This window comes from Idiotropiscis lumnitzeri, chromosome 5 (assembly GCF_059441095.1).
Source record: "Idiotropiscis lumnitzeri isolate Australia: NSW breed Sydney's pygmy pipehorse chromosome 5, RoL_Ilum_1.0, whole genome shotgun sequence".
In the NCBI taxonomy this organism is placed as follows: domain Eukaryota; kingdom Metazoa; phylum Chordata; class Actinopteri; order Syngnathiformes; family Syngnathidae; genus Idiotropiscis; species Idiotropiscis lumnitzeri.
In genome coordinates, this window is record NC_142395.1 from 19,568,604 (window position 1) to 19,592,838 (window position 24,235).

General features: G+C 41.4%; 2 protein-coding genes across 2 annotated transcripts; one reads left to right on the forward strand and one right to left on the reverse strand.

The window, feature by feature from the left end:
- The first annotated feature begins 1,079 nt into the window (after window positions 1–1,079).
- gas6 (growth arrest-specific 6) lies at window positions 1,080–13,107 on the forward strand. The gene is made up of 15 exons (XM_088295376.1): window positions 1,080–1,489; window positions 2,611–2,771; window positions 5,091–5,115; window positions 5,213–5,275; window positions 6,409–6,531; window positions 7,701–7,820; window positions 7,959–8,084; window positions 9,543–9,664; window positions 9,813–9,931; window positions 10,618–10,807; window positions 10,893–11,057; window positions 11,129–11,297; window positions 11,384–11,523; window positions 11,606–11,804; window positions 11,891–13,107. Exons 1-15 carry the CDS (start codon window positions 1,411–1,413, stop codon window positions 12,040–12,042), a joined length of 1,953 nt encoding a protein of 650 aa, XP_088151502.1. The 5' UTR covers window positions 1,080–1,410; the 3' UTR covers window positions 12,043–13,107.
- On the reverse strand, window positions 12,790–24,159 carry tmem255b (transmembrane protein 255B). Its single transcript, XM_088295379.1, has 9 exons — window positions 23,743–24,159; window positions 22,370–22,512; window positions 22,212–22,274; window positions 16,999–17,088; window positions 15,746–15,826; window positions 15,122–15,207; window positions 14,792–14,951; window positions 14,528–14,674; window positions 12,790–13,825 (listed from the first exon to the last, which is right to left on the reverse strand). Exons 1-9 carry the CDS (start codon window positions 23,804–23,806, stop codon window positions 13,586–13,588), a joined length of 1,074 nt encoding a protein of 357 aa, XP_088151505.1. The 5' UTR covers window positions 23,807–24,159; the 3' UTR covers window positions 12,790–13,585.
- Window positions 24,160–24,235: the final 76 nt, after the last annotated feature.

Here is a 24,235-nt window from a genome sequence, read left to right on the forward strand (position 1 = left end):
TTAAAATAAATAATAAACAAAGGCTGATAATTGAACTAATGAAAGCAATTACAATATCTTAAACAGCACAGCTTAAAAAAATTGGTGAGGTGTGATTGGTCGTTACCTGACCCTCGAATAACTGTCATGTCATTTTCAGTCAACAGAAGTGACAAAATGGCCCCCATGTGAGATCACTAAAAACGGGTGGATTTTGCAGTTTAGCTCATGTTCCACAAACAAAATATACATCAGACGGCCACGTTTAGACCAGTAAATACGCATATTACGAAGAATTTTTGAGGGTTGACTTCCCCTCTAAGCCAGCCTTCAAGTTTATACGTCACACCTACCTTTCCATCCTAAATGTTCATTTGTCTTTGATGTTCTGTTCCTTTTCTCTGCCATCTACATATATATATATATATATATATATAATTAAATTCCGAAATTGTAGGTTAATACTTAGGTAAGCAATCGCCATTATGAAGAAATATTTACGGATTTAGCAAACAAAAAATTAAAATTCTTCAAAGAAGGCGCCTTTTTCCCAAATAACAGCGTTGCACATCTTGTTATTTTCTCAGACAGCTTTATCATATGGAATGACTTTTAGTTCACAGCTGGAAAGCTTTCATTTCTTGACTTTGAAATATGTTTCAGAGCATTTGGATTTGCAAGTGTTTCAAAAACCTTTCACTGGTACTGTAGAGTTGAATTTTGGAATAACTTCTTCATTAACTGGTGCAAGCATATATATATATATATATATATATTTTTTTTTTTTTTTAAACTCTCGTCCTTTCATCAACGTACGTATTGTAAATGCATAAATGGACGAGTGAATGGAATGCAAAAAAAATAATTAAACTTCAAGTGGGTGGAATGTAATATATAAAGTATTTTGTCAAAATGTATTATAACAAACGCAAAATGTTCAACACTGGCAAAAATGCAAAAACGTTGCATTCCTTGTAATTGCGCCAAACTTAAGAGTCCCGTTTGATGCTTTGGAGAAGAGGTAGGATGAAAAAAGTGCGTGCGAGCGTGCATCGAACAAAGTGATGCAGCCTCACTTGTACTCCTCACACTCGCCGAAACACACGCACGCACACGCACGCAAGTGTAAGCAGGAGGAGGAGGAGGAGGAGGAGAGGAGCCAAAGGACAAAAAGTGCGGACCGCAATGGAGACGAGCTAACCGCAGCCTGAGGAGGACGACGGCGGCTTAGCAGTGAGAGACATGCGGGGGGAGCACACGGACGTTTAGACTGCAACACACCTCGAGGGTCATTTTCAAGTACCTGAAGACCTGCCAGTCCTGACGTTACCTTCGAATTTACACGGCGATAGAAACAAGAGACAGAAAGAAGACTTTTTTTTTTTCCGGACAAAAGTTTACGGTGCTTGGCGCGGACACGTCGGCTACACGATGCGTGTGAGCCGGGCGAAGTGGCTCGCATCGGCCGTGCTGCTAATCCTGCTGGCCGCTCGCTGCTCCCCCAGTAGCAGTAAGTAAACACTCGCATGCTAGGTGGCTAACGGGCACGCTGCAGCGACAAAGTGTCCCTTCACGTTTGTGTTGTGATGATAACAAACGACAGCGTCCTTCACGGTGCCCCCTACAACCCCCCCATCCCCCAAGCGGTGGACCATCGTCGGGGGCACCTCTACGCTACCTGACCTTCTATTGTTCCCAAATACGAATGTTGTGGAAGTGACGGCGTACAAATATTTCGTGACTCAGGTTTTTCATGTATGTGTTTTACTTAAAAAAAATATCTGACAAGTTTTTATTTTTACCCCCTCCAAAAAAGTATTGGAACGCCAAGGTCAATTCATTTCTGTGTGGTGTATACTGAAGACATTTGAGTCTCAGGACATATGATGGAACATCATAAAAAAAAATGTCAGTTCCAATACTTGTGCTCACTTTACAAGTGCATGGCTTCAAACAAAAGGTGCTCTGTCCTGAGTTGTTTTGCACTTCTCAGTGTAAATGGCATGCAATAATAGTTGGACTTCTCAACTTTTGTCTCATATTCATGATGGGTGTGCATCGCTCCACAAAAGATGATTAGACACGGTTTGATTTGAAACTGGAACGAAAGTTATATCACGGCAATAAGATGATTCAATACACATCTCGATATAGTTTAAAGTGGCGCAATTTAGTTTGATTCAATACGCAGGCATCTTTATTTAAAAAAAATCATATTAAATCTTTTTTTTTTTAATCACACCCCTAATCTTCGTCTTTTGATCTGAAAACCGAATGCTCTCAGTATACAACTAAAACAAAGAGATTGACCTTGATGTTCCAATATATTTGGAGGGGACTGCATTTATCTTTACTTAGATAAAATAGCCTTCTTACTTTTGTCTGCCTCTGTCGGTGTTCAAAAATACTGTCGTCAAAAAATAAATAAAAAACGCTTCTAGGAATGTGAATATTTTCTGTCATCATCTGCTAATTTAACATCTTTTTATAAGTCATTTCACAAGATTCGCACTTAAAGTACATGAGTACTTCTACTTTAACTACTCTTTTTCCACACAAACATCTGTATTTTCTTCAGTACAAAGTGTGAATACTTTTGCCACGTCTGATCTTTTATCTCGTTCTGTCCAGTCTCCCTGTCGCACCAAAAAGCAAACCAGTTCCTGAGCAGACACCGGAGAGCTAATCAAGTGTTTGAGGAGACCAAGCAAGGACACCTGGAGAGGGAGTGTGTGGAAGAGAAGTGTTCCAAGGAGGAGGCCAGAGAAGTCTTTGAAAATGACCCCGAGACTGTGAGTAAACTTAAAAGCCGTGATCGCTCTTCAAAAGCGGGTCGACAATTGTCTTGTCTGAGGCGTCAGTGTGCAATGAAAGCGATACGATTTCCAGCCAGAATGTAAAATAAACCTGCAATATTCGCACTCCATCATGTATGTCGATTTTACACAATGGAGTTTACGTCATTTGAATCCGAAAGGAATGCTAGTCGTTTACAATACTGTAGAACTGCGCGGTGTCAAATTAAGTGCGGTGTCATGCCACTTGTAGTTTGAGAACGTAACACTAAATGCCCTTTTTTTTTTTTTTGCATCCGATTTAGTTTGTTTTGACACGTGAGTTTGCTATTTCCAGTGTGCAAACTGCAGCCATGACCCAAATGTGCATTCTACTTCGTTTAAAGTCTTCTGGCATGAGTTGTGTGTGTTTTATTGTGACTGATGATTCATGCTGGTGGTGTTGATGCTCCCGTCTGTGCTGACAAGCGCGATAATATTCAAATCGGGTTTGATGGATGCTTTTAAACAAATATATCATTTCCCTTTGGTTTCTGTGGTGGTCGTTGAGTCAGCGATGACTAAGTTGCAGTTTATGCCATGCAGCATTTTAGAAAATGCTGCCGTCCTCATACTTCCTTTCAGAAGTACGCACACAAAGACGCAGTCGCTCCACGTGTGTCATTTTCTCTTATCTGTGTTGGGGAATAAATTTCACTTACCCACTGAATTTGCTTGGCTCAATTTCCCATTATTCTCGGAAGGCACCAGCATGTCTCGCGTGTGCCCTTTTTATGTCCGCACATGCCTCCCCCCATCTAATCAGGCAGCTCCTGACTTATTTTCTTATTTGAGAACAAATCTTGGTTTTCATTCTGCTCAGTCATGTGCCCCTAATCCGCATACATTCCCTCCCACTCTATTTTACAAACACAATGCATCGCGCTGCCGGCGCTCCGAGCCGTTGACAGCAGATTAGTGTCCATGCTGCTTTCATGCGCTCAGATCAGACTTCACAGCCATGTGGTTACACACACAATTTTGTCCAAACATTTGATTAACCCGGAGCTTGTGCCCCCATTTTTAAACGTGTGAAAATATTTCATTATCAGCTTGTCTCTACCTTTCATTACAAAACCACGTACGGTTGTTCCATGTCTAGGTCAATGTGGTGTGCCACCTGTGCAGTGCGACATTACACTGGAGCTACTTTTTGTGTTCTGATGAGAGCAAGACCTTGAAGTTGAGAGTGTGCGGTATTAGAGTTTAAGAAAAGGTCATATTGCTTTTCCTTCCTGTGCATTTTGAACGACAAACACATTTGTTGCTGTAATGTGCTTATTGGTGCATGTCGATTTCTGCACAGTCAGACACAAAGACTGCAGTGTCAAAACAAGGTGCATTATTCATTCGGAACGTGCCCGTGACGCTGCAATTTGCTCTGCTGCAGCTCTGACTCTGCAGAGGGAAAGAGGTGATTCCATTGAGTTCTTCTCTGCAACTCAGAAACCTTGAAGGGTTTTTTTTTTTTTCAATCAAGGGTGAGACAGAGAATGCAATAATCAATAGGGACGACTAATTGACAATCTGGATTGAATTATCATCAAAGTCCAAAACAAGTCCAGGGGCTCGACATGATCTTTTAATGAGGTTTGGTGTCACACGATGCAGCAGAGTGTGGCCTGCATCTGCCTCTGGGAATTCTCACATTTTTAAAAAAAAAATTTAAATTTTTTTGGGGAGGGTTTACAGCTGCAGCCAGGAGGCAATGATGCTGTTGCTCCTTATCAGGAATTCAGAGAATTCTCAGGATGCCTCTGGCGATTGCTGGCACCCTTTGCAGGGAAAAAGCACGCCGTGATCTTGAAGTTATCGTATTTTCCTCTACTTGTAAACTCACTGGTGCTCTGCACTGTTATCCTTGTGAAGGCAGAATTTGTGTTAGTTTGTGAAGGTATAGCAAATGAAATGTTCTGATGGTTCTTTATTGCCGTACAGTTTTCAAAGTACGAGGTATTCAAGTCGCATTTTGCATTTGTGGAATATGAGTAAAGCGGCAAAATCCACTTGTTTTCTCGAGATGAGCCATGATTGGTCGTTCCATGAGCCCTGAGCAACTGTGAAGTGACAAAATGGCCGTCCCCTGAGATGATTCAAAAGAGGTGGATTTTGCTGCTTAATTTATATTCCGCCAATGCAATATTAATCAGAATACTGTTTTTCAACTAGCGGTGCTGCTTAGAACATATTATTGGAAAGAATTTTTGGGGGTTGACTTCCCCTTTAATGTGTGTATTCATCTAAGATGAACGTTTCCCATGTCTCCATCTCCTTTAGGACTACTTCTATCCCAAGTATTTAAGTAAGTCGTATTTTTCCGTCGCTCTCCACGATGCTGAGCTTTACTCATCTAACGTTTTGCTTAACCTCTTTCTTTTTGCCTCGCTTCTCCTGTGCAGATTGTTTAGACAAGTTTGGAGGTTCAGCAAAGAAGAAACACGACCTGATCACCTGCGTCCACAGTAGGTTTTATGTTGACCTTGTCTGCGTCTAAACATAGTTGCGTTGCTGTCAATTTTTACATGACCTATTTTGTCCCTCCCGATTTGGTTTCTGGACTGTAAATGATAGCACATCTTCAGCGGGGCACCTGATTTGAGCCGGGCTGCTTTGCAGCAGGAAATGTCACAACGCAATTAACTTGAAAGTAAATCGCTGTCATTTGTGGTCGGAATGCATAACCTCGCAGCGCAGTGATGCTGAATGACGTACGCCCTTTCCTACGTCACGCGCTCGCTCACTACTCAAGTGCCGCCTTCGTCAGAGATGACGCGAGTAAAGTCTTACGTGAGTTGGGCATGGCATTTTTTGCCGCATCAGCACAGCAGACCTCCTCCTGCTTTGAGTGAGGCGGGTGGAAGGCTGTGACTCAGCTGCTGTGCCTGCGTGCCGCTTAAAGACGACAGCTCTCCTTTGACGTCAGCACACTATCTGCCTTTCCCACGTTTTGCTTCTCAATTTGGCACAAACCCGATATTGGCATCAAATTGATGTCATTTTGGTAGGATATCAGCACACTATTTATATTCTCAAGGTGCGAAGCAGAACTTTGACTATTCTTCTGCCTATGCACATTGCACAGGCAAAACTCGGCAACTGAAGTTCAGTCGCTGCGCACATCTGGTCGTCGTATGCGTGTTATTGTTATGTTGAGACCGCTGCCAACAAGCAAGTGTAATTTTTCAAATGTGATGTCAAAACCTGCTGATAGAAGTTCAATTCCGCTGTTTAGAAACTGCGTGTGCGATTCAAACACTTGTACCAGCATCTGTCTTCCTCCGGGCCCTGCACACGCTTGTACGCTCGCAATCTGATCGCTAGCTGGCTTGCACAGACTTGCACAGACTTCGCTGCAACCAAAACATTACAAAGATTGGCACAGGTCGCATCCAAAGGCCAGAATTTCTAGTGCAATAATAACAACTTATCTCGATCTTATGATCCAGAGGGAGCACTTACTGAAAATAACTGAATTGGGACATCTCTCGGAAGAGCGTTTAGCTAACATTTCGCTGTTTATTTTCTAATATGCCAAACTTGCGATCTGTTCATTATTAATGTCATAACAAATTGTTGGTCTACTTGTCCCCCAAAGACATTCCGGACCAATGCTCCCCTTCACCCTGTAACTCCAGAGGAACCGTCCGCTGCGAGGACAAAAAGGGTTCCTTCCTCTGTCACTGTTTTACAGGTTGGACGGGGGACTTTTGTGACGAAGGTACTGCATCATGAGAGATTTCATGTGGAACCTTTGTGTGTGTCCATATGTCGGTGTGTGTGTGTGTGTGTGTGTGTGTGTGTGTGTGTAGTGGAGCGGTTGTGGGTCAGCACATGCAGCATTCACGCAAGGTCATATCTGTGACCTTGCGGCAGCTGTCGCTTGTCTTAACGTGACTCAGACATTCACTTTGTCTACCGGGCGTTTGTGTGCTATTCCTGTTTGGATCTTTTCAACAACAAACATGGAGACGGACACATTTTAACAAGTCGAAATGATTCAATTGTATAACACATGGATTTAGAAAACAAAATGCACTTAAATCGAGGATATTCTGGTCTGTGTTCCTCACATAGTCAAGAAATATTTAAAACGCTTCAACACATAATCGATAGCACTGTGATGGCTAGACTCCGTAAATTTTAGCCAGGAATTCTGAGTTTTTTACTGTGAAATAAAGGAAAGTGTATTTTGCAATGCTAGAAATTCCCGCAGTTAACGCCTTTATCTTGAGCTGCACAAAAATGTTATGCATGCTGGGGAATGTCCTAACATTCGGTGGAAACCTCCAACGTCTAATCTGGCTAAGTAAGTATTGTAGATGTAAACATAATCTTGATATATGTACCTGCAATTTCATTTGTAAAATGACTTTTATTGAGTCATTTGCATGAATATCGGGTTGGAGTACAAACAAAAGTTTTATATTTGGGTCTTTAACAAGGCTGACATTCTTTGGAGGTCAGCCACTCTATACTGTGTAATCGATCTGAGGGGAAGGATTCTGTCTTCCCTGAAAAAGATGACCATAACGGCTTCCACTTTTAGACAAGATAAAATTTCGGAGCAAAAACTGGAAAGAGTGCACACTGTGAGGTGGAGCAGAATATGCTTCTCAGCCACCTAGTTCACACTTTTCCACTGTGACTCATCTTACCACCTTACCCAGAATGGAAATCAAGGCGGATTCAGTCTCCTTGAGTCTTTTCCGCTGAAAGTCCAAAACACTAAAACGGTTTTTAGTACTTGCTGAGCGTCAACAGCAGTTGCGAAATGTAACATTGTGTGTTTAAAAAGTCCAAAGTAATTCATGAGACTCTTTTTGCTGCGTTCACATGGACCGTACGCCAACACCTCCCACCACATGGCCCTCCACTCCTCTCTGGCAGATGTCGACGAGTGCGGCACGAGCAACGGAGGATGTGACCACGAGTGCAGTGACACAATGGGGAGTTACCGCTGCTCCTGTCATCCAGGTTACATGTTGCGAGGACATCACATGTGCGTTGGTGAGCTACAAGACATGCGGCGTGTGGCGTGTGTGTTCAAATTGCTCTTGTGTCGTTATTCATTGCAAAACACTCCCACTGTTGATGGTTTCTTGGAATTACATTTGCAAACTGTTCACTTTGTGTGCGTTTTTTCAGATGTAGACGAGTGTAAAGATGCCGTTACCGTGTGTGGAACAGCGCACTGTGAGAATAGCGAGGGAGGATATGAATGTCTGTGCGATCCTGGCTATGTCTTTGACAATGAGAGCAAGAGCTGCGTGGGTAAGCGGAACACACACACGCACAAATTTGATGAGTCCTGCTGGAGAGAAGCGGCTTCGGGGTCAGCAGGCGTTGATGCAGCTGTGTTGTGGGGTCAGCAAAGGAATGCAAGAAAATTGCGAGGAAATAGTTTTTCAGTAGGTAACAGGTCGTTTGTCATCTCTGTCCCGTCATTTTTTTAGGCAAAGTCTTGTGATGACAATAAATAACTTTAAGATCCTGTGAATAGCACACACTTTTTAATTTTTTTATTATTTATTTATTTTCTTTTATTTTTTTTTGCAAAAAAATGTGCTAAATATTTTTTTTTGACAACCACTAGGTAGTGCCTCGGGGAAAAGCATTTAAAAGTAAAGTACGCGTAGAAAAAAAGCTTACTAAAATTATCAAAAGTAAGTGCAAGAACAAGATTTTTTTGACTTGAAAAATACTTTGGAGGATATTAAAGGGGAAGTCAACCCCAAAATGTCGTTTTTATCCATCTCAATTGCGGCCATGTTGTCACTTGCTATCAACGGAAAATGACATCACAGTTGATCAGGTAACAGCCAATCACGACTCAGCTTCAGAAATCAGGTGAGCTGTGATTGGTTGCTATCTGAACCCTGATTAACTTTGATGTCAATTTTCAGTCGACAGCAAGTGACAAAATGACCGCCCCCTAAGATGGCTGAAAACAGGTGGATTTTTCTGCTTGACCCCACAAGCACAATATTAATTGCAATACCATATTTAGACTCGTGGGGGCGCATACAACATACTATTGTGTCGAAAATGTTTAAGTTGAGTTGCCCTTTAATCATCGGTATAAAAGAGCACAGTTTTCAAACATGGATTTAAAGGCATTTATACGTTATTATGAATTTTTCGATATTCATATTATTCACTCTAAAGCATAACAGCGAATCATGATACGCTATTACACACAAGTGCAGAGGGAAAAAAAAATGCTTTTTAAGGATGGTTTTTCAGGCGCTCTATATCTTTGATTCTCGTTGGTCAGTGCCGAAAGTTATCTAAAATAAAACATAGAGTTTCTGATATCCTATCGTCCCCCCCTGCTTGAGAGGACCAAAACCAGTGGCTTTAATTGAGAAATGTAGATAGACAAGAAGAGTGACTCTGAGTCACTATTTTTTTTTCTTTGTGAAAACAGACTTTACATAACCAGAGTGTCTCTCCTCTGAGAATGTTTGACTTTTATTCTAGCCAGACGAGGCATGGCCATGTAAGGTTGTCCGTATGGGTGGGACGATAATGACTCGGTTCACGTCAAATCCCACTTGATGCAAGTGTTGTTTACATTCCTCACGATACTGACAGGAAGCTAGTTCCCATGTTTTTTTTTGTTTTTTTTAAGATCCTTTCGGAGTTGATGTTTTGACTTTCACTTGTAACCATTGGTGCACCAGTCATCATTTTGCAGCTCTCCTCTCTCCTTTCGTTCTCACCTCCCAGATGTGGACGAGTGCGAGGCAAGTGTGTGCGCAGGAGAGTGTCTCAACACTCTTGGGAGTTTCCGCTGTTTGTGCGACGGTCGTCAGGGCAGGAAGCTGGAGCAGGACCTCAGGAGCTGTAAGGTGAAATACAAATCATGCCTTTTGAGTTGAGCTCATTCAGCTCTTTGACCTATAAACAATTTTCTGCCTCAGTGAAACATCAACCAATGATGCGTGTTCTAGCTTGTCTAAAATTGGCACGAGTGACAACATAGTTTTTTTCCCGCAGGCTATAACTCCTTGTATGACGCCGGCTCTAAAGAGGAACTCTCGCTCACTCTATCTGGGCCGTATGTTCAACGGCCTGCCGGTGATGAGGCTGCGCTTCCGTCGAAGGATTAACACTGGGTGAGGAAGTGTTTTCTTTTGTCCTAGTTGTGCACATTTGAAAGGATGAGGAAAATACTATAATAGATCATTTTCACACCGCAGGATGTGATGCCCATTTAAGATTTCTTTATTTTTGTTGTTGAATCCGATCTTTTTAGGGACACATTCACAAAAACAAATGCAACTCTCAATGTGAACACAACGTTCACACAAAGGATGACATTGAGTAACGGGGACAAAAAAAGTCGTTATTTATTTATTTTTTTTACTTAATTTTTATTGTTACCTTGGTCTTTCTCTACATTTAATATACAATATATATCGGGCATTATTCCCATTAAGAAGAACTGGGTTACACCTTCGATTTCTTGTAGTCTTCTAGCGGCAACCCTTGGCGAGAGATTTATAAAAACAAACATGTAGTGACGTGTATGCAGAAAACAATTTTTGTATTTTTTATTTTATCCTCACTTGAGACCTCTCCGATCCAAAGATGAAATCTCCGTTGTTACATTTTGATGAATCACAGGTAAGTTGAGGGCTGTGCATATTTTATTGCAACCTCCGTAGCAGGGTTGAATATTAAATGAAACAATAAGTGATTAAAAAAATGTTTCTTCCATATCTTTTCATTTAATATCACATGTAATCAATCCTAAGCTCCTTTTCTCTTGCTCGCATGCCCTTCCCCATTGCTGTTGCAGGTTTTCCGCAGAGTTTGATTTCCGCACCTACGACTCAGAGGGAGTGATCTTCTTTGCCGGAGGTCATCTGAACAGCTCCTGGATAGTCCTTGCAATTCATCATGGGAAACTTGAGTTGCAGCTAAAGTACGGCACAGTCAGCAGGGTCACCAGCAGCGGACCTCCCGTCAATGACGGCCAGTGGAGGAAGGTTGGTGCTTTTGACAAGAAGTGAGCTCGTCTGCTGCGTCACTTCTGATTGGCACTACCCGCCATGTTTACTGTTTCCTAATTAGATTTCAGTCGAGGAGCAGGGGCGGAGTCTGGTGATTAAGATTGACCGGGAGGCCGTCATGAAGATTGCGGTTAACGGTGATCTGTTCACCCTGAAGAAGGACATGCACGAGCTCAACCTCACTGTAGGAGGAGTCCCGTTTAAGGAGTCAAGCCTCGTCAGCAAGGTCTACCTTTTACCCTCTCGTTTCTTTTTAAGGTTCAGCCTGGTTATCTCATCTTGTGCTGCCGTTTACAGGTGAACCCACGACTGGACGGCTGTATGAAGGAATGGCGCTGGATGACTGGGGAAGACAGGTCCATGCACGAAAGCATCATGACTAATGAGAACATTCAGTGTTTCAGCACCGAGAATCCGGGAGCGTATTACCCCGGCACAGGATTTGCTCTCTTCAACATGAGTTATGGTGCGCGGCGTATGTGTTTGGTGGTGAGTGCATGCTCGTAAATGTTTACTTATTTTGTGAATTGAGCCTTTCCTGTTTGTGCTTAGAGTCCCAGAACCTGAGCGTCCAGTTGACCCTTTATCCAACTACTGCCATCGGCGTACTCTTTGCTGTTGTTCACGAAGACACCGTCCCACTCTCCATCGCTCTGGCTGACTATCACCCTGGCACGGATGAGTGGAGAGACGTAAGTACAGCTAAAAAATCGGCGAACCGATTTTAAAAGATGTTTTCGGAATACTTTTAATGTGAATAAATTGTGTTTTTAGTTTGTTCTGGTAACAGCGGGCAGCATCATCCTCGCCAGCTCGCCGGCCCCCCTCTGTGATGGTGAGAGTCATGAAATCGAAGTGAAGATCTCAGGCAATCGCACCCAGCTTTTGGTCGACGGGGTGCCTGGACGTAGCGAAGATGCGGAGATCAACCTTTTTTCACCGTCCGGCACCTTCATTGGAGGCCTCCCTGGTGGTGAGCTCCATTTTTTTCCACAACGCTTAATCTTTGTTGACATTGAATGTTCATTCACGTCTTCGGTGACGTGACTCGTTCCTCAGATGTCCCGCTGGTCTCCACACTGGTGTCGGCGCCATTCAGCGGCTGCATGAAGGTCACGGTCAACGGACAAAATCTGGACCTGGACCAGGCCATGCAGAAACATAATGACATCCGCTCCCACTCCTGCCCCCTGCTGGATTCTAACCAGTGACCCGGCACAGTGCTCTGCCAAAGAAAATCCACAAGCAGGGGAGATTTTTTTTTCCCAGAATATTTATAAGATCAAGCCTAGAGTAAGCCAGGAGACATCTTAGAATTAAATGTCATGAAATCTAAAGCAGGTTTTGTGGTCTCTTTTGGACAGGACCGGGACAATGGTGCTTGTTGCCAGGTGGCTTTAGCAAGGACTTTTTGCATATTCTAAGAAAAATAATAAGCCGACAATGTCCACATTATCAGTCAGAAGTCTTAGGATGGAATGCTTCATCTGTTGCATCGTTTTTTTAAAGCCCTCAAGAATATTAAGTTAGGCCCACCTGGTGTGTCAAACCAAAACCAAATTTTACTTTCTCTTAATCACTGAATGACAGCAAGCCCTCTTCATGAAACGTGCACTTTGCATCTCCGCTTGTGCGCAACAGTCCCGAATTTTGCCATTTCAGAACAGTGTAAATGCTTAAGCACAAAAAACCGAGTCCAACAATGACAGATTCATCCCAGAAAGCCAGTGAGGGAGGACGAGGAGGCTGACTTTGCAGAAGTGGACGACCACTGTATCCAATGTACCATACAAGCTACTGAGAGCAAAACTAGTGCGCTGTATTATACTGAGTGTGTAAATAATGTGACTGTACAATGCTTTATAGAAGGACAGAAACTCACCGTATGCACAATAGGCTCACTGAGGTTATCTTTTTGTTTGTGATTTGCCCCCAAAATGGGATTAAGAGTCAAAGACTTGATAGGATTATTGTTTTATTCTTCATTTTGTAGACGCCAAATAAAGCAAAATACAGAAAAAAAACTGAGAATATGAGACTGAGAGGCATTGTTTGTCCAAAGGGCTCCAGTGTTAAGCTTTCTCATGAATGAATGCCAAGCAACCAGAATGTTTTGAATTTTTGTTGTTGTTGTTGTTGAAATGACGTTATGTATATTGTAATGTCCAATGATTTTCTTTTTATTTCATCAGCTCAGTGTACAATTCCTCAATCAAGTTTTAATCTACCAGGGTGAAAAATTGTATTTAAAAAGCAAAATAAACAGTTCAAAGAGCGTCATGAGTCCAATTAAAATTTTCAAACACTGTTTTGGGATTATGCTGATGGTGCTGACAATACTCACACATTTTATGTCCACAGCGTCATTCTACTGCTAGTGCTCCAAGTAACACTTTTCTTCCCTAATGTACATTTTTGCCAGTAATATAAAGCCTACGCAATCATTAAAACGCCATGTAGCGACCACGGAGTGGTTTATCCACAATCCTGTTGAAAGAAAGCCCTTATTTGTAGTGCATTTGTCATTGTTTTCAAAGAGCACACAGGAACACCTGCTAATAAACTGGTTGGAACAGAATTAATTGATGTCAGTCAGTCGATTAACTAATGCTGAAGGCCTACTCAAAGCACATGAACCACGTTCATCTTCCGAGCTCTCTGACCTCGCCATATACACGGCCGGCCTTCTGTCAAACAGCTACGTTCAGGCAAACAAATGCAGACTCCAAGCTTTATTTTCTTTTGGCTAAGGATTCAGTAGGCGTAAGGTGGAGGTTTCTCAAAGGGGTTGTGTGAGGAACCGAAGAGGACAGGAGCGTTGGGCGTAAGCATGAAGCCGCCTCCTGGTTCCTGGGTGCCCCCCTGCTGCATCATCTGAGCGGCACCTTGTGAGGCTGGCTGACTCTGGGTTTCTTCCGAAGGACAGGATGTGCCTACGGGACCACCTTCTGGGATCATTTGTTGGGTAGCCGGTCCCTGAAAACCACTGGAAGTCTGAGGAAAGAAGAAAAAGGAGTTGTAGGCAAAATGTGAATAAGACACAAACTACCTGGATGTACTTACTTGTACCAAACACTTCATTAGGTACACCTACCGTACACATTCTGATTTTGCAAAAAAGATGAAGCGTCACCATCAGATAGGCGTTAATGTAATCATTAGCGATGGGAAAATGAAGCTTCAAATTTGCTTCATGAACCAGCGACTGTATTTTTGAGTCCTCTAGATGGCAGTGATGGTTTAAATAAAGGCAATTCATTGTGCTTTCAGCCCAATGTTGAACAGAGAGTGCCATCTAGAGCAGTCCAAAAATACTACAACTGCTTCATGAAGCAGATTTGAAGCTTCATTTAGCCATCACTAGTAATCATGTGTATTTTTTGTGGCTGTATTTTGAAATGATGTAGAACTGTACATAGCAGGTTGAATATAACAGAGGGGATAATAGTAGGTTCCCTTTCCGGGCACGGACAAAGAAGAGTTTTGCTTTTATCTGAGTGATGAAAAATGGCATGCCTAAAAATCCGAAAAGAAAAGAGGAGATAAGTCCATGCAGATGACTCCACAAAACCCTCCCCTGGAAATTATGAATGTCTTACTAAGATTCATTCAATATTTCATTTGTTTTCTATTGTGGTGCATTACACTTTATGTTTCATTCTCCTTCTGCTACATGAGTCGACTATTTGCACCCACCTGCACTGGTAATGGATAGTTGGGGTAGGCAGGAAGATTCTGCCCGGGAGGACAGAAGCCAGCGTAGGTGAGCAAGTGTTGGCTCGGGTTGTACAGGATGTGCGGTGGTGGCGCTGGGCTTGGGGCCATTGCTGGAACGGGTTTCTGCTGCAGGGTTGAGAGCGGAAGTGCGTGGCTGACAAGCTAGTCACCATTATTCATGTGCTTGAATGTACTGTACTACATTTGTGTTCGCTTGAATCAAGAGTCTTTGGTTCTTCTCACCATGTCCTTGTAGGCTCCAAGGATAGCGGCAGCGATGATTCCCAGGAAGAGGCCGGTCACATTGAGGACCACCGAAGCCCACAGCAGACGATGGAGGTGGATCACATCCCAACAGTCGCTGACCCCAGTGAACTCAAAGTACTGAGGGTGGTACTCCGTGCTGTCAACACACAAAATACACATAATGACAGTCCAAACGTCCAGACAGAATTGTCCATTTTCCATTTTTCAGTCATTATTATCCACTGTCTACTGTACATAACTGTACAACATAACTATTGGAAAGGAGACGTGTGATATGTATGAAATGAAATTGATTGCAAATGTTACCTCTCGCAGTTATAAAGGTAGCAGCAATAGCAGGTGTTGCTTCTCAACTTCAGCTTGCAAGTTTTGCCCGATGAACCACACGTCATCTGCAAGTTCGGTGCATTCAAGCGGTTAAGTGTTAAAGACCTCATGATTTGAATGCTCAATTTTGACATACAGTCGCATAAATATTCTCAAGTAGGTCATGTGTTTAGCTACTGTAGTCGTACTGCAATAGTAACTGTGTGACAATAGCGAGCGTTATAGAAATCCCAGCTGCCATTCGTTGTTCATCATTAATTTCATTTTAGGAGCAAATGCAGTAAACACATTTGACCACTAGATGTCACTAAAACCGTTCGGCGTACAGTACAGGCGTTTTATCGTGTCCAATTCATTTGGCCGTAAAGTCTTTAAATTGGAATGTGTTTAAGAATTATGCCCAACTGTCAACAAAACAATGATTTCGAAGTATTCCACGTGAACTGTGCCTATGAAAAGAACCGGTGTTCTACCAATACCGTACAAAATGAAATTATCTCAACAGCTTGCATGACGTCAACAACTTCTCAAATTTTCCTTTCTGACCACTCACGATGCAGTTTCAAAACCCGCGCGTGTGTGCGTGTGTGGGCGTGTAGTCACCTCAGTATAGTAGCTGTCAAAGGCATAGCCAGAGCCACTCGAGTAAAAATCACACATGTCCTCTTGCAATGGTCTTATGTCCTGTGGTTGGGTTTAAAAAGAAAATAGAAAAGAGAGACAAACTGAATTAAAGTCTAACCAGGGGCGTGTAAAGGGTGGGAAAATGGGGCGGTGACGTCGGGCATGCACCTGGTGGGACAGCACAGCAACACAATTGTGCATTGACAGCATTTGGAAGCGGCATTTTGAGAAATCTCCCATCCGCTGCATACGTACACACTTTCAAAGTAGGTTTTGAAACTAGGGTCAGGGGTTCAAATAAGGGTTAGGGTTATAAATTGGGGTTTCCAACTCAGGTTATGGATTCAATGTGATTTTCAAACCATGGTTAGGGTTTCAAATTCGGGTTTGAAGAAGGGTTTTAATCTAGGGTTAGGGTGTCAAAGTAGAGTTTCAAACAAAGGTTAGGGTTTCAAATTATGGTTAGGGTTTCCAACTAGAGTTATGGTTTCAACGTATAGTATTAAACTATGGTTATGGTTTCAAATTAGGGTTTCAAAAGGTTTTCAAATTAGTTGTTCAAACTCGGGATACGGTTTCAAGGTAGGGTTTCAAACTAGGGTAAAGGTTTTAAATCAGGGTTTCAAACTAGGTTCGGGTTTCAAAGCAAGGTGAGGGTGAGGCCAAGATGTCGTGCACCGACATCACTAAAAACCCTGTCAACAAATTATTTTTTGGTCGGCTCGCGAGCAATCCTATCGCTTGGCACGCAACGGCGTCTTTGCCATCCTCACCAAATAATCTCAAACGCTTTCCCCAGCGCGACTGTTTATACTTTGCAGGTTTTGGTGCACATGAGCGCGAATGCAACATTTTTACGGCACATGCTTGCAGATTAGCAGCACACCTGCACCGTGACGATAGAATGAACAACGTCATTAAATGATTTCATTGTGTGAGGCTTGGCCGAGCAATGAATATAAATTCTGGTGTCTTGTGAGGGTGCGAGCAGCCTTTGATTGCATTCTTGATCAATATCAGCCGCTGAGTGCCAAGAGCTGAATGGCTTTTTCAACTCCTCCCAGTCATCCACACTCACTAAAATATATTTTCTATTTCACTATGTTAATGGGCCAAATGAAGTTTTTGATCGTCCTCGAACGCAGAACATTTCTTGCGCAGAAAAACAAACCAAGCGAGTGGCAAAGTAGGATAGTGACGTACGTTTTTTTTCCTTCTTTCGTTATACTTACGATAAATTCTGATGCGATGATCCCATCCACGATGGCGCAGAAGAAGGACGCAATAACTCCAATGCTGATGAAGATAATGGCAGCCATCAGCTTGGAGAGAACAGATGTGCAAAGACGGGAAGTGAAAAGTTACACGGCAATACAAGCAAAAATGACTTTCGTTTCATGTTAGATCGGCATTGCTGTGTGTTTTCAAAGAATAAAACACACACACATGCTACACACACTTTGTTCAGACGCCCCAACTGCCCTGTTACAGATGTCCTATCGTAAAGTTTATAATAACATTTACTGTAAAAGTCGGCATCATTTACCGTCTCTGTTCAATCACCGGGAAAGTTCCTCCTGACTTTAAAAATACTATACTATGAAATTCTATTAAATTAACTCTTTTATTTTGTTATATTTTTTTACTACTATTTATTTGAATTTTTCTAATTCTCCATATACAAGTCATATTTGACTCAATTATTCCGTCGTGTGAGTATGACCAAGTATGTTATATTATTTGTAAATATTATATCAGGTTAATTGCATAATAAAATTTTCTTTTTCCGAATGACGAATGACAGTTTTTCAACTGAACTGCATTATTCATATTCATTGAATGCAACGTTATTCTGAAGTCAGTTGCCGCAGGGTTTGTTTCCGTGTACGCCAATGCATGTTTCCAAAATACATATGTCACATTTCATGGCCGTATGTACATTTCATTGCCACGGGGAAAAAAACAAAACGGTACAATAATATAATTCATTTTTGACAGTAAGACTGTAGTTTAACAACAAATCTTTATTGTACTTTTTTCTCTGAAATCAAGGGCTCTTCAATCCTGTTCCTGAAGGCCTGGTGTCCTGTCTGTTTTCCATCTCTCCCTGCTGCAACACACCTGATTCAAATGATCAGATAATCAGCAAGGTCTGCAGAAGCTAGATAACGATCGCTCAGGTGTGTTGCACCAGGGAGAGGTGGAAAACGGGCAGGACACCGGCCCTCGAGGAACAGGATTGAAGACCCCTGCTTAACAGTGACCCCTAGCCACCTCGACAAATTGTTGGCACCTTTCCATCGCGAATATTACTTGAAAATAAGGAGACTAAAATTTGCCAGAATGCATATTGACAGGCCACAAAGATTCAGGGAGAATGGCCTTTGTTCACATGAGGCAAAACATTAGGCTAAAGTAATGCTTTTTTTTTTTTTTGTAACGCCCCCCCCAAGGTAAGAAGGAAATATTTCACCCCATCACCCCCCAACTCTCCACGGCGTCTATAAAAAGGATGATATGTCTATAAATTTGCTGGAAGTACACTTCTGCAGAGTAGACAATATTTCTTGCACACTCTGATAATTAAGGCGCCACTGCCCCCTACTGTAGTGGATGTGCAATTACACTTCATTCTCTTATTCCCGCCCCACTATTTGAGAAGGGCTGCATTAAGTGTACCATCACCTTTAGCCATCTCAGTAGCTTTCATGAGGTGAGAATGACACAAGTGGATGACTGTTGATTGAATGAAAGCACAGCGGTGAAGAAAGAACAACAATTTTCCGGGTGGGTTTTTATCTGCCCCCAGCCCAGACTCTCCACTTCATTAGCCGTTTAAATGCCTCGACTTTTATGGGCTCCAAGCGGGAGATGAGGCAAGCAGCGCAGACAATAGAGCCTGGCAAATGCATGACTTCACATGAGCTTAGCACCAGCTGTCAGGACATAAAACACATTCACACACTCCAAACAGAACATCTAATTGGCCCTCATGTGCAAAGATGAGAAATGCAAAGCAGCATGGAAAATGAAGTTCGAGTCGCCTTGGGGGGAAAGCATGTCATGTATGCTGTGTAACTAAAGTCACTACAAGGTCTTTTTGCAGTGTTCACTGGTCCAGTGACAGAGCACCACCGCACTGGTAATAAGAAGTGAACATCCCATTGCCTGTTGGTTAAAATACGATAATGCTCTTCATGCTGCAAGGTGACCGGGAAGGCTTTTGTCTGTGAAATATAGTGGGGATGTGGACAAGAGCCTTTTAGAGGTGAGAACAGAACAGAACACCCGTTTGGTGAAGCGTTAAGTCATAAAGTAAAAGCCAGCAGCATGAGTGAAAATGGAGGGCCAGTTTCCTTTAGGTTTTTTTTTTTTTTTTAGGAGATTATTTCATAGCTTTTAGAGGTCATAATGATATATTTTTTTAAATTTGTTTTTATATTTGCAAGAGGTATAATTTGCATGCAAAACAATGATGATGCTCAAATGTTTCTCTTCTCCAAAAATAATCAAACTAAATAAAAATAAAAACTGATAAAAGAACGATTACGGTGTGTTAATTACACTCGTCAAAACTTATTTACTGTTTTTTTTTTTTAATCAGAGATTCAAGTAGTAATTTTTTGCTCGGATTTCGAATCTGCCCTGGTTTTATCGCGAACGCATCAAGTTTTCAATAATAATAATAATAATAATAATAATAATAATAATAATAATAATAATAATAATAATAATAATAATAATAATAATAATATGTAATATATTGAGTCATATTTATGTATTTATCCATCGGTTAGGTTTAACAACAGGTGGATTGGTCTGAAATAGCTATAAATTACATCGCAAACCATATTTTGACAAAAAGAAGATCGGAAATGCATAAAGATTCTTCATGCTGCACAGCGCTTCATCGAGGTGTTCTTTACAGAGCGACCTGGTGCCTATCATCTTACAGTGAAAGCCGTAGCCTCCGTTGGGAAGTGGACACCTATACGATGCCACGTGGGCCTCAGCGCCAGCGTCATTAAAGTTTCAAAAACATGCACGGCAACTAACGGCTAAGAAGGGTAAACATCACTGCAGTCATCAATAAAGCATTCGGTCTAATCTTGTGTGATGAGTTTTGTGTCCCGTTATAGGCAGATATATATTAAAAAAAAAAAAAGCTTGCAATTCATCTTTCTCCGACTATTGCTCAGCTTTTAAAACCAATCACTCGACACCGACAAGTGGATCCTTGCTGCCACACGACACCGTCAAGTCCACATGAAAAATTCACTACAGACACACTCGGTCGCCTTCACCAGCCAAGAAGACAGCAGAGGGAACGTCCAATAAATAAATATTTCCATTTTGTCCAGACAGACTATTTAGAACTGTTGAAGCATCTCTGTGAAAGTATTTTTTTTCCCTACCTGTCTCAAAGTATGGACTGAAATAACGGTGAAAAATGATCAACTTCTTTAAGAGAGACCAAGTTGAGGAATTTAGGAAATATACATACTGTGACAGTATAGGCACCCCTGCATGATCGAATAACTGTATCAGAAACGTAACCTTGACGTTTACATGAGTGTGGAAAAATATTAGACGCAGTGTAGTTCCACAACACTGAAGAAAAATACAATTTCATACAAGATTGCAGTAGAAAGTGCAGGTGTCATGTTATGTAATGTCTCATTTAAAAATCGATAAATACTACCATAAATACACCCCCTAGCAGTTGTTGTCCAGCTGTGAACGTGGCACCACAGGGGGAGTAGAAGAGACAGTTGTGGAGGACAGCGTCGGAGGAATGATTCGTACCAATTAGGAGTACCCATCTTTAAGAAAAATGGTACCGTACAGTATCACAAGACAATGACGTTAGAGGAAAGACTAGTGGAGGTTAGACTCGCAATTTTCGATTTCTGAGAAACAGTATGGTTTCATGTGGTAATGTGAAATGCTTCAAGATGATCCACGAACCAGTTGTGTTTATTGAGCCCTCTAGATGGCGCCCTGTTCAACATAAGGCTGAAAGCACTCCTACTTGCCATTTCTTAAACCCATTTCTTTAAACCAACAGTGCCATCTAGATTAGTGAAAAAAATACAACAAATGATTCATGAAGCAAATTTGAAACTTTATTTTCGATGAAGAGTCATGTATGAACACGGAAGAATAGTGATGAGGTGGGCAGGAAGTGTGACAGAGTAGTTAAAGGTGGAAGTAAGAAGTGCGTTACGTACGCAATGTGATTGTGGTCAAAGGTAGTGATGGGAAAATGAAGCTTCAAATTTGCTTCATGAACCAGCTGCTGTATTTTTGAGTCCTGTAGATGGCACTGTTGGTTTAAATAAAGGGTTCAAAAAATGGCAAGACAGTGTGCTTTCAGTCCAATGTTGAACAGAGAGTGTCCAAAACAACTACAACTGGTTTATGAAGCCAATTTGAAGCTTCATTTACCCATCACGGGTCAAAGGTAATAGCCATTTGCCAAACTCATATGTATCTAATTGCCATTTTATTGAGATTATTATGAAAAAAAAAATCAAATAACAAATGCTTGAGTCCAGATGCTAAAAAAAAAAGAAATGGGCAACCTGATCAACATTTGTGTGCCTCCTATTACACAACGGGGCACTTTGGCTGGGTGGCTTTCTCAAATAAGCGAGGCCCCTCAGCAAACAACCAATGCTAATTCAATTTCTGTTGTTGCCACTGAAATACACAGCCAATCGGGATCTCTTTGAACGACCACAAATGCAGTCATGAACAGCGCCCAGCGCCCAGAGAGCAAGAACACATTACCACATTTTCCCTCATGCCAACAATTTCCTGTAAAACACACAGGTAATGACAGTAACACAATATACGGCACAAGTATCCTTTTTCAATTGCTCTTTCGCTATCAACTTTTGTCATTGTCGGCATAATGTTTGAATTATACATCAGTGTCTAAAGAAGACTGTAAATGTGACTGTCCATAGTTAAGAAAAACTTATATTTTAGACTAATTAAAACTAAAACTGGAAAAATATTTTTATTAATGAAATAAAATAACAAGGAAAATGCTTTTTAAAAAAAATTAACTAAAATACTCCTTATGTTTATAAAATGTAACGGAAATTATCACAAAAATTTCCTTTGTTGTCAATGACTTTCTTATGTGAGCTTTTGAAGTTCATTTTATTGCTGTGCAGAAGACGTGAGGACTAACAGTCAATTGGGAATTGTAGTTGACATTTTTTTAAGTGACAAATACTCCCTATATAAATAAACTAAAGCTAATACAAAAACCTTTCAAACAAATTAGCTTTCAAGACTAATAAAAACTCACTGATAAAAATAAATAAATAAATAAAAAATAAATATAATGAAAAAAAAACCCAATAATGATATAACCCTCGTCTGAACTCGGACTATATTGTTTAACAAAAATCACAATGATCACAACACTTACCATGGGCCTGCGATTTTCTACCAGGTGGATGCCAACAATGCCCAGAAATGCCCCGAAACTCAACTGGTTGAGGACAGAAAGCAAAATTGAGATTATTCCACAAACCCAGGCAGGACTGTAAAACCAGAGGTATGAACAAGGAGGTGCTTTCAACTCACAGTGATTCCTGGGTAATATCCAGCCACTGGAACGTTATCCGTGCGAGTGGCAGATATCAAACCCACGGCCAACACCACGAGAGACAGAATCAGGAGAGCCACAGTTATCCACAGAGCAGTTTTCTTCCTCCGCATGTATGCAACTGTGGATGGGATTAGATCATATTGAAGCAGTGAGGGCCCAAATCTCTGGCAGCAGTCGCGCTCTCAACTATTATCAATCCATTCGTTTTCTATGACGCTAAACCAATCGTAGGGCATGTCGAGAAAACCACTCACAGCTACATTCTCATCAATTTAGAGTCATCATTGACCCTAAAATGTATATTTTTTAGAACGTAGGAGGAAACCCTGCAGAAAATGTGCAAAGTCCACACATCAAGGCCAGAGTCTGGATTTGAACCGTGAAACTCAGAATTGTGCTCAACTAAAGTAGTCTTCATTCTTCTGTTATTCTTTTAAGTTGCTTTTGTGAGATCGAAACATGGCAGTAAGATCTCATGAAATACAAGCCGAAATAATGGACCCAAGATTTGCAGTTTAATAAATACAAATGTATTTTTTGCAAGTTTTACCTTCGATTTGTGGTTCCTAAATGATTATTTAACCACGTTGGTCTTCCATTTTGGTCATTTCAAAACATTTGCTTTTAGAAAAACTCCTGACCAAAGCAAAGACATCAGAACAGATATTGCATAGATTTTAATATTCTGCTACCGGTCTGTGAATCACTAAATGGTTTGGAACCGGAATACATTGAGGAAATGCTCATTGAAAATAAACCCGATAAGGCTTTGAGGGCTGCAAACTCAGGTCAATTAGCGGAGTGCAGGTTTCAAAGCAAACATGGTGAAGCGGCATTTTGCTGTTATGTTGCATGCGAATGGAATAAGCCGCTTTTTTCACATTCCTTCAATTTAAGTCTTTTAAGCTTTTTTTGTTTTACGGTCTTTTAGTAATTTCAGAAAGCTACTTTTTTTATTACTGTCTTTAGATTTTAAATGTCTTGAATTATTTTGTTTGTAAATGTTTTTAAATGTCAATGTACAATCCTTTAATAATTTTAATAGGCTACTTTACTTTTCTTCGCCTTTGAATCGCTTCAACCGTGCATTTTGTTTTTTGCTGTTGCTTGTTTTAAGCACAGTGAGTTGCCTTGTGTATTAAATGTGCTATAAAAAAATAAAGTGATGTGACTGATGTGATTTCAATCTTCGCACTCACTCAGAAGTAAGCAATAAAATTACAACCTCATTCAAGAAACATTAGCACAACTTTTTTTTTCTATGTGAGTAGAACCATACATTTTGTTTACGGTAACACTTGCTGTTTTAAGATCCAATTCCATTAAATGGGAAAATATCGCACGGTACCTTCTTGGTCCAGGATCTCTATGTCTGGCGGCTGAGTGGTCTGGCGAGCTTCTGGCTGTTGCATTTTTTCTCAGGCAAGATGAATGAATAAAGGGTGGGAAAATGTGATCTCAACAAGCTGGCTTGTAGTCTTTAGGCAGTTTTGTTTCCCAGGTGATCCACGGCAGCTAGTGCATCCTCCAAGGTGGCTGCTCACAAACGACACATGATACACATTCAAACATGTTTGCCCCCAAAAAAGTGTTCACCATAGCCGAACCTGAGCCCAGACGTCTCAACTTTGCCTCGAGGAGAGAGAGAGGGATAGAGAGAGGGATAGAGAGAGGGAGAGAGAGAGAGAGATCAGCAACCACAGTTTCATCCCAATGTTCACTTCTTCATGCATCTTACATGAGCTTGACTCAGCAGGTTGGTTTTATGTGACTGGTCATGATGCTGGGGGGTTGAAGAGGACGTTTGAGTTTATAGCGCCCTCTGATGGTCAATCCATGCA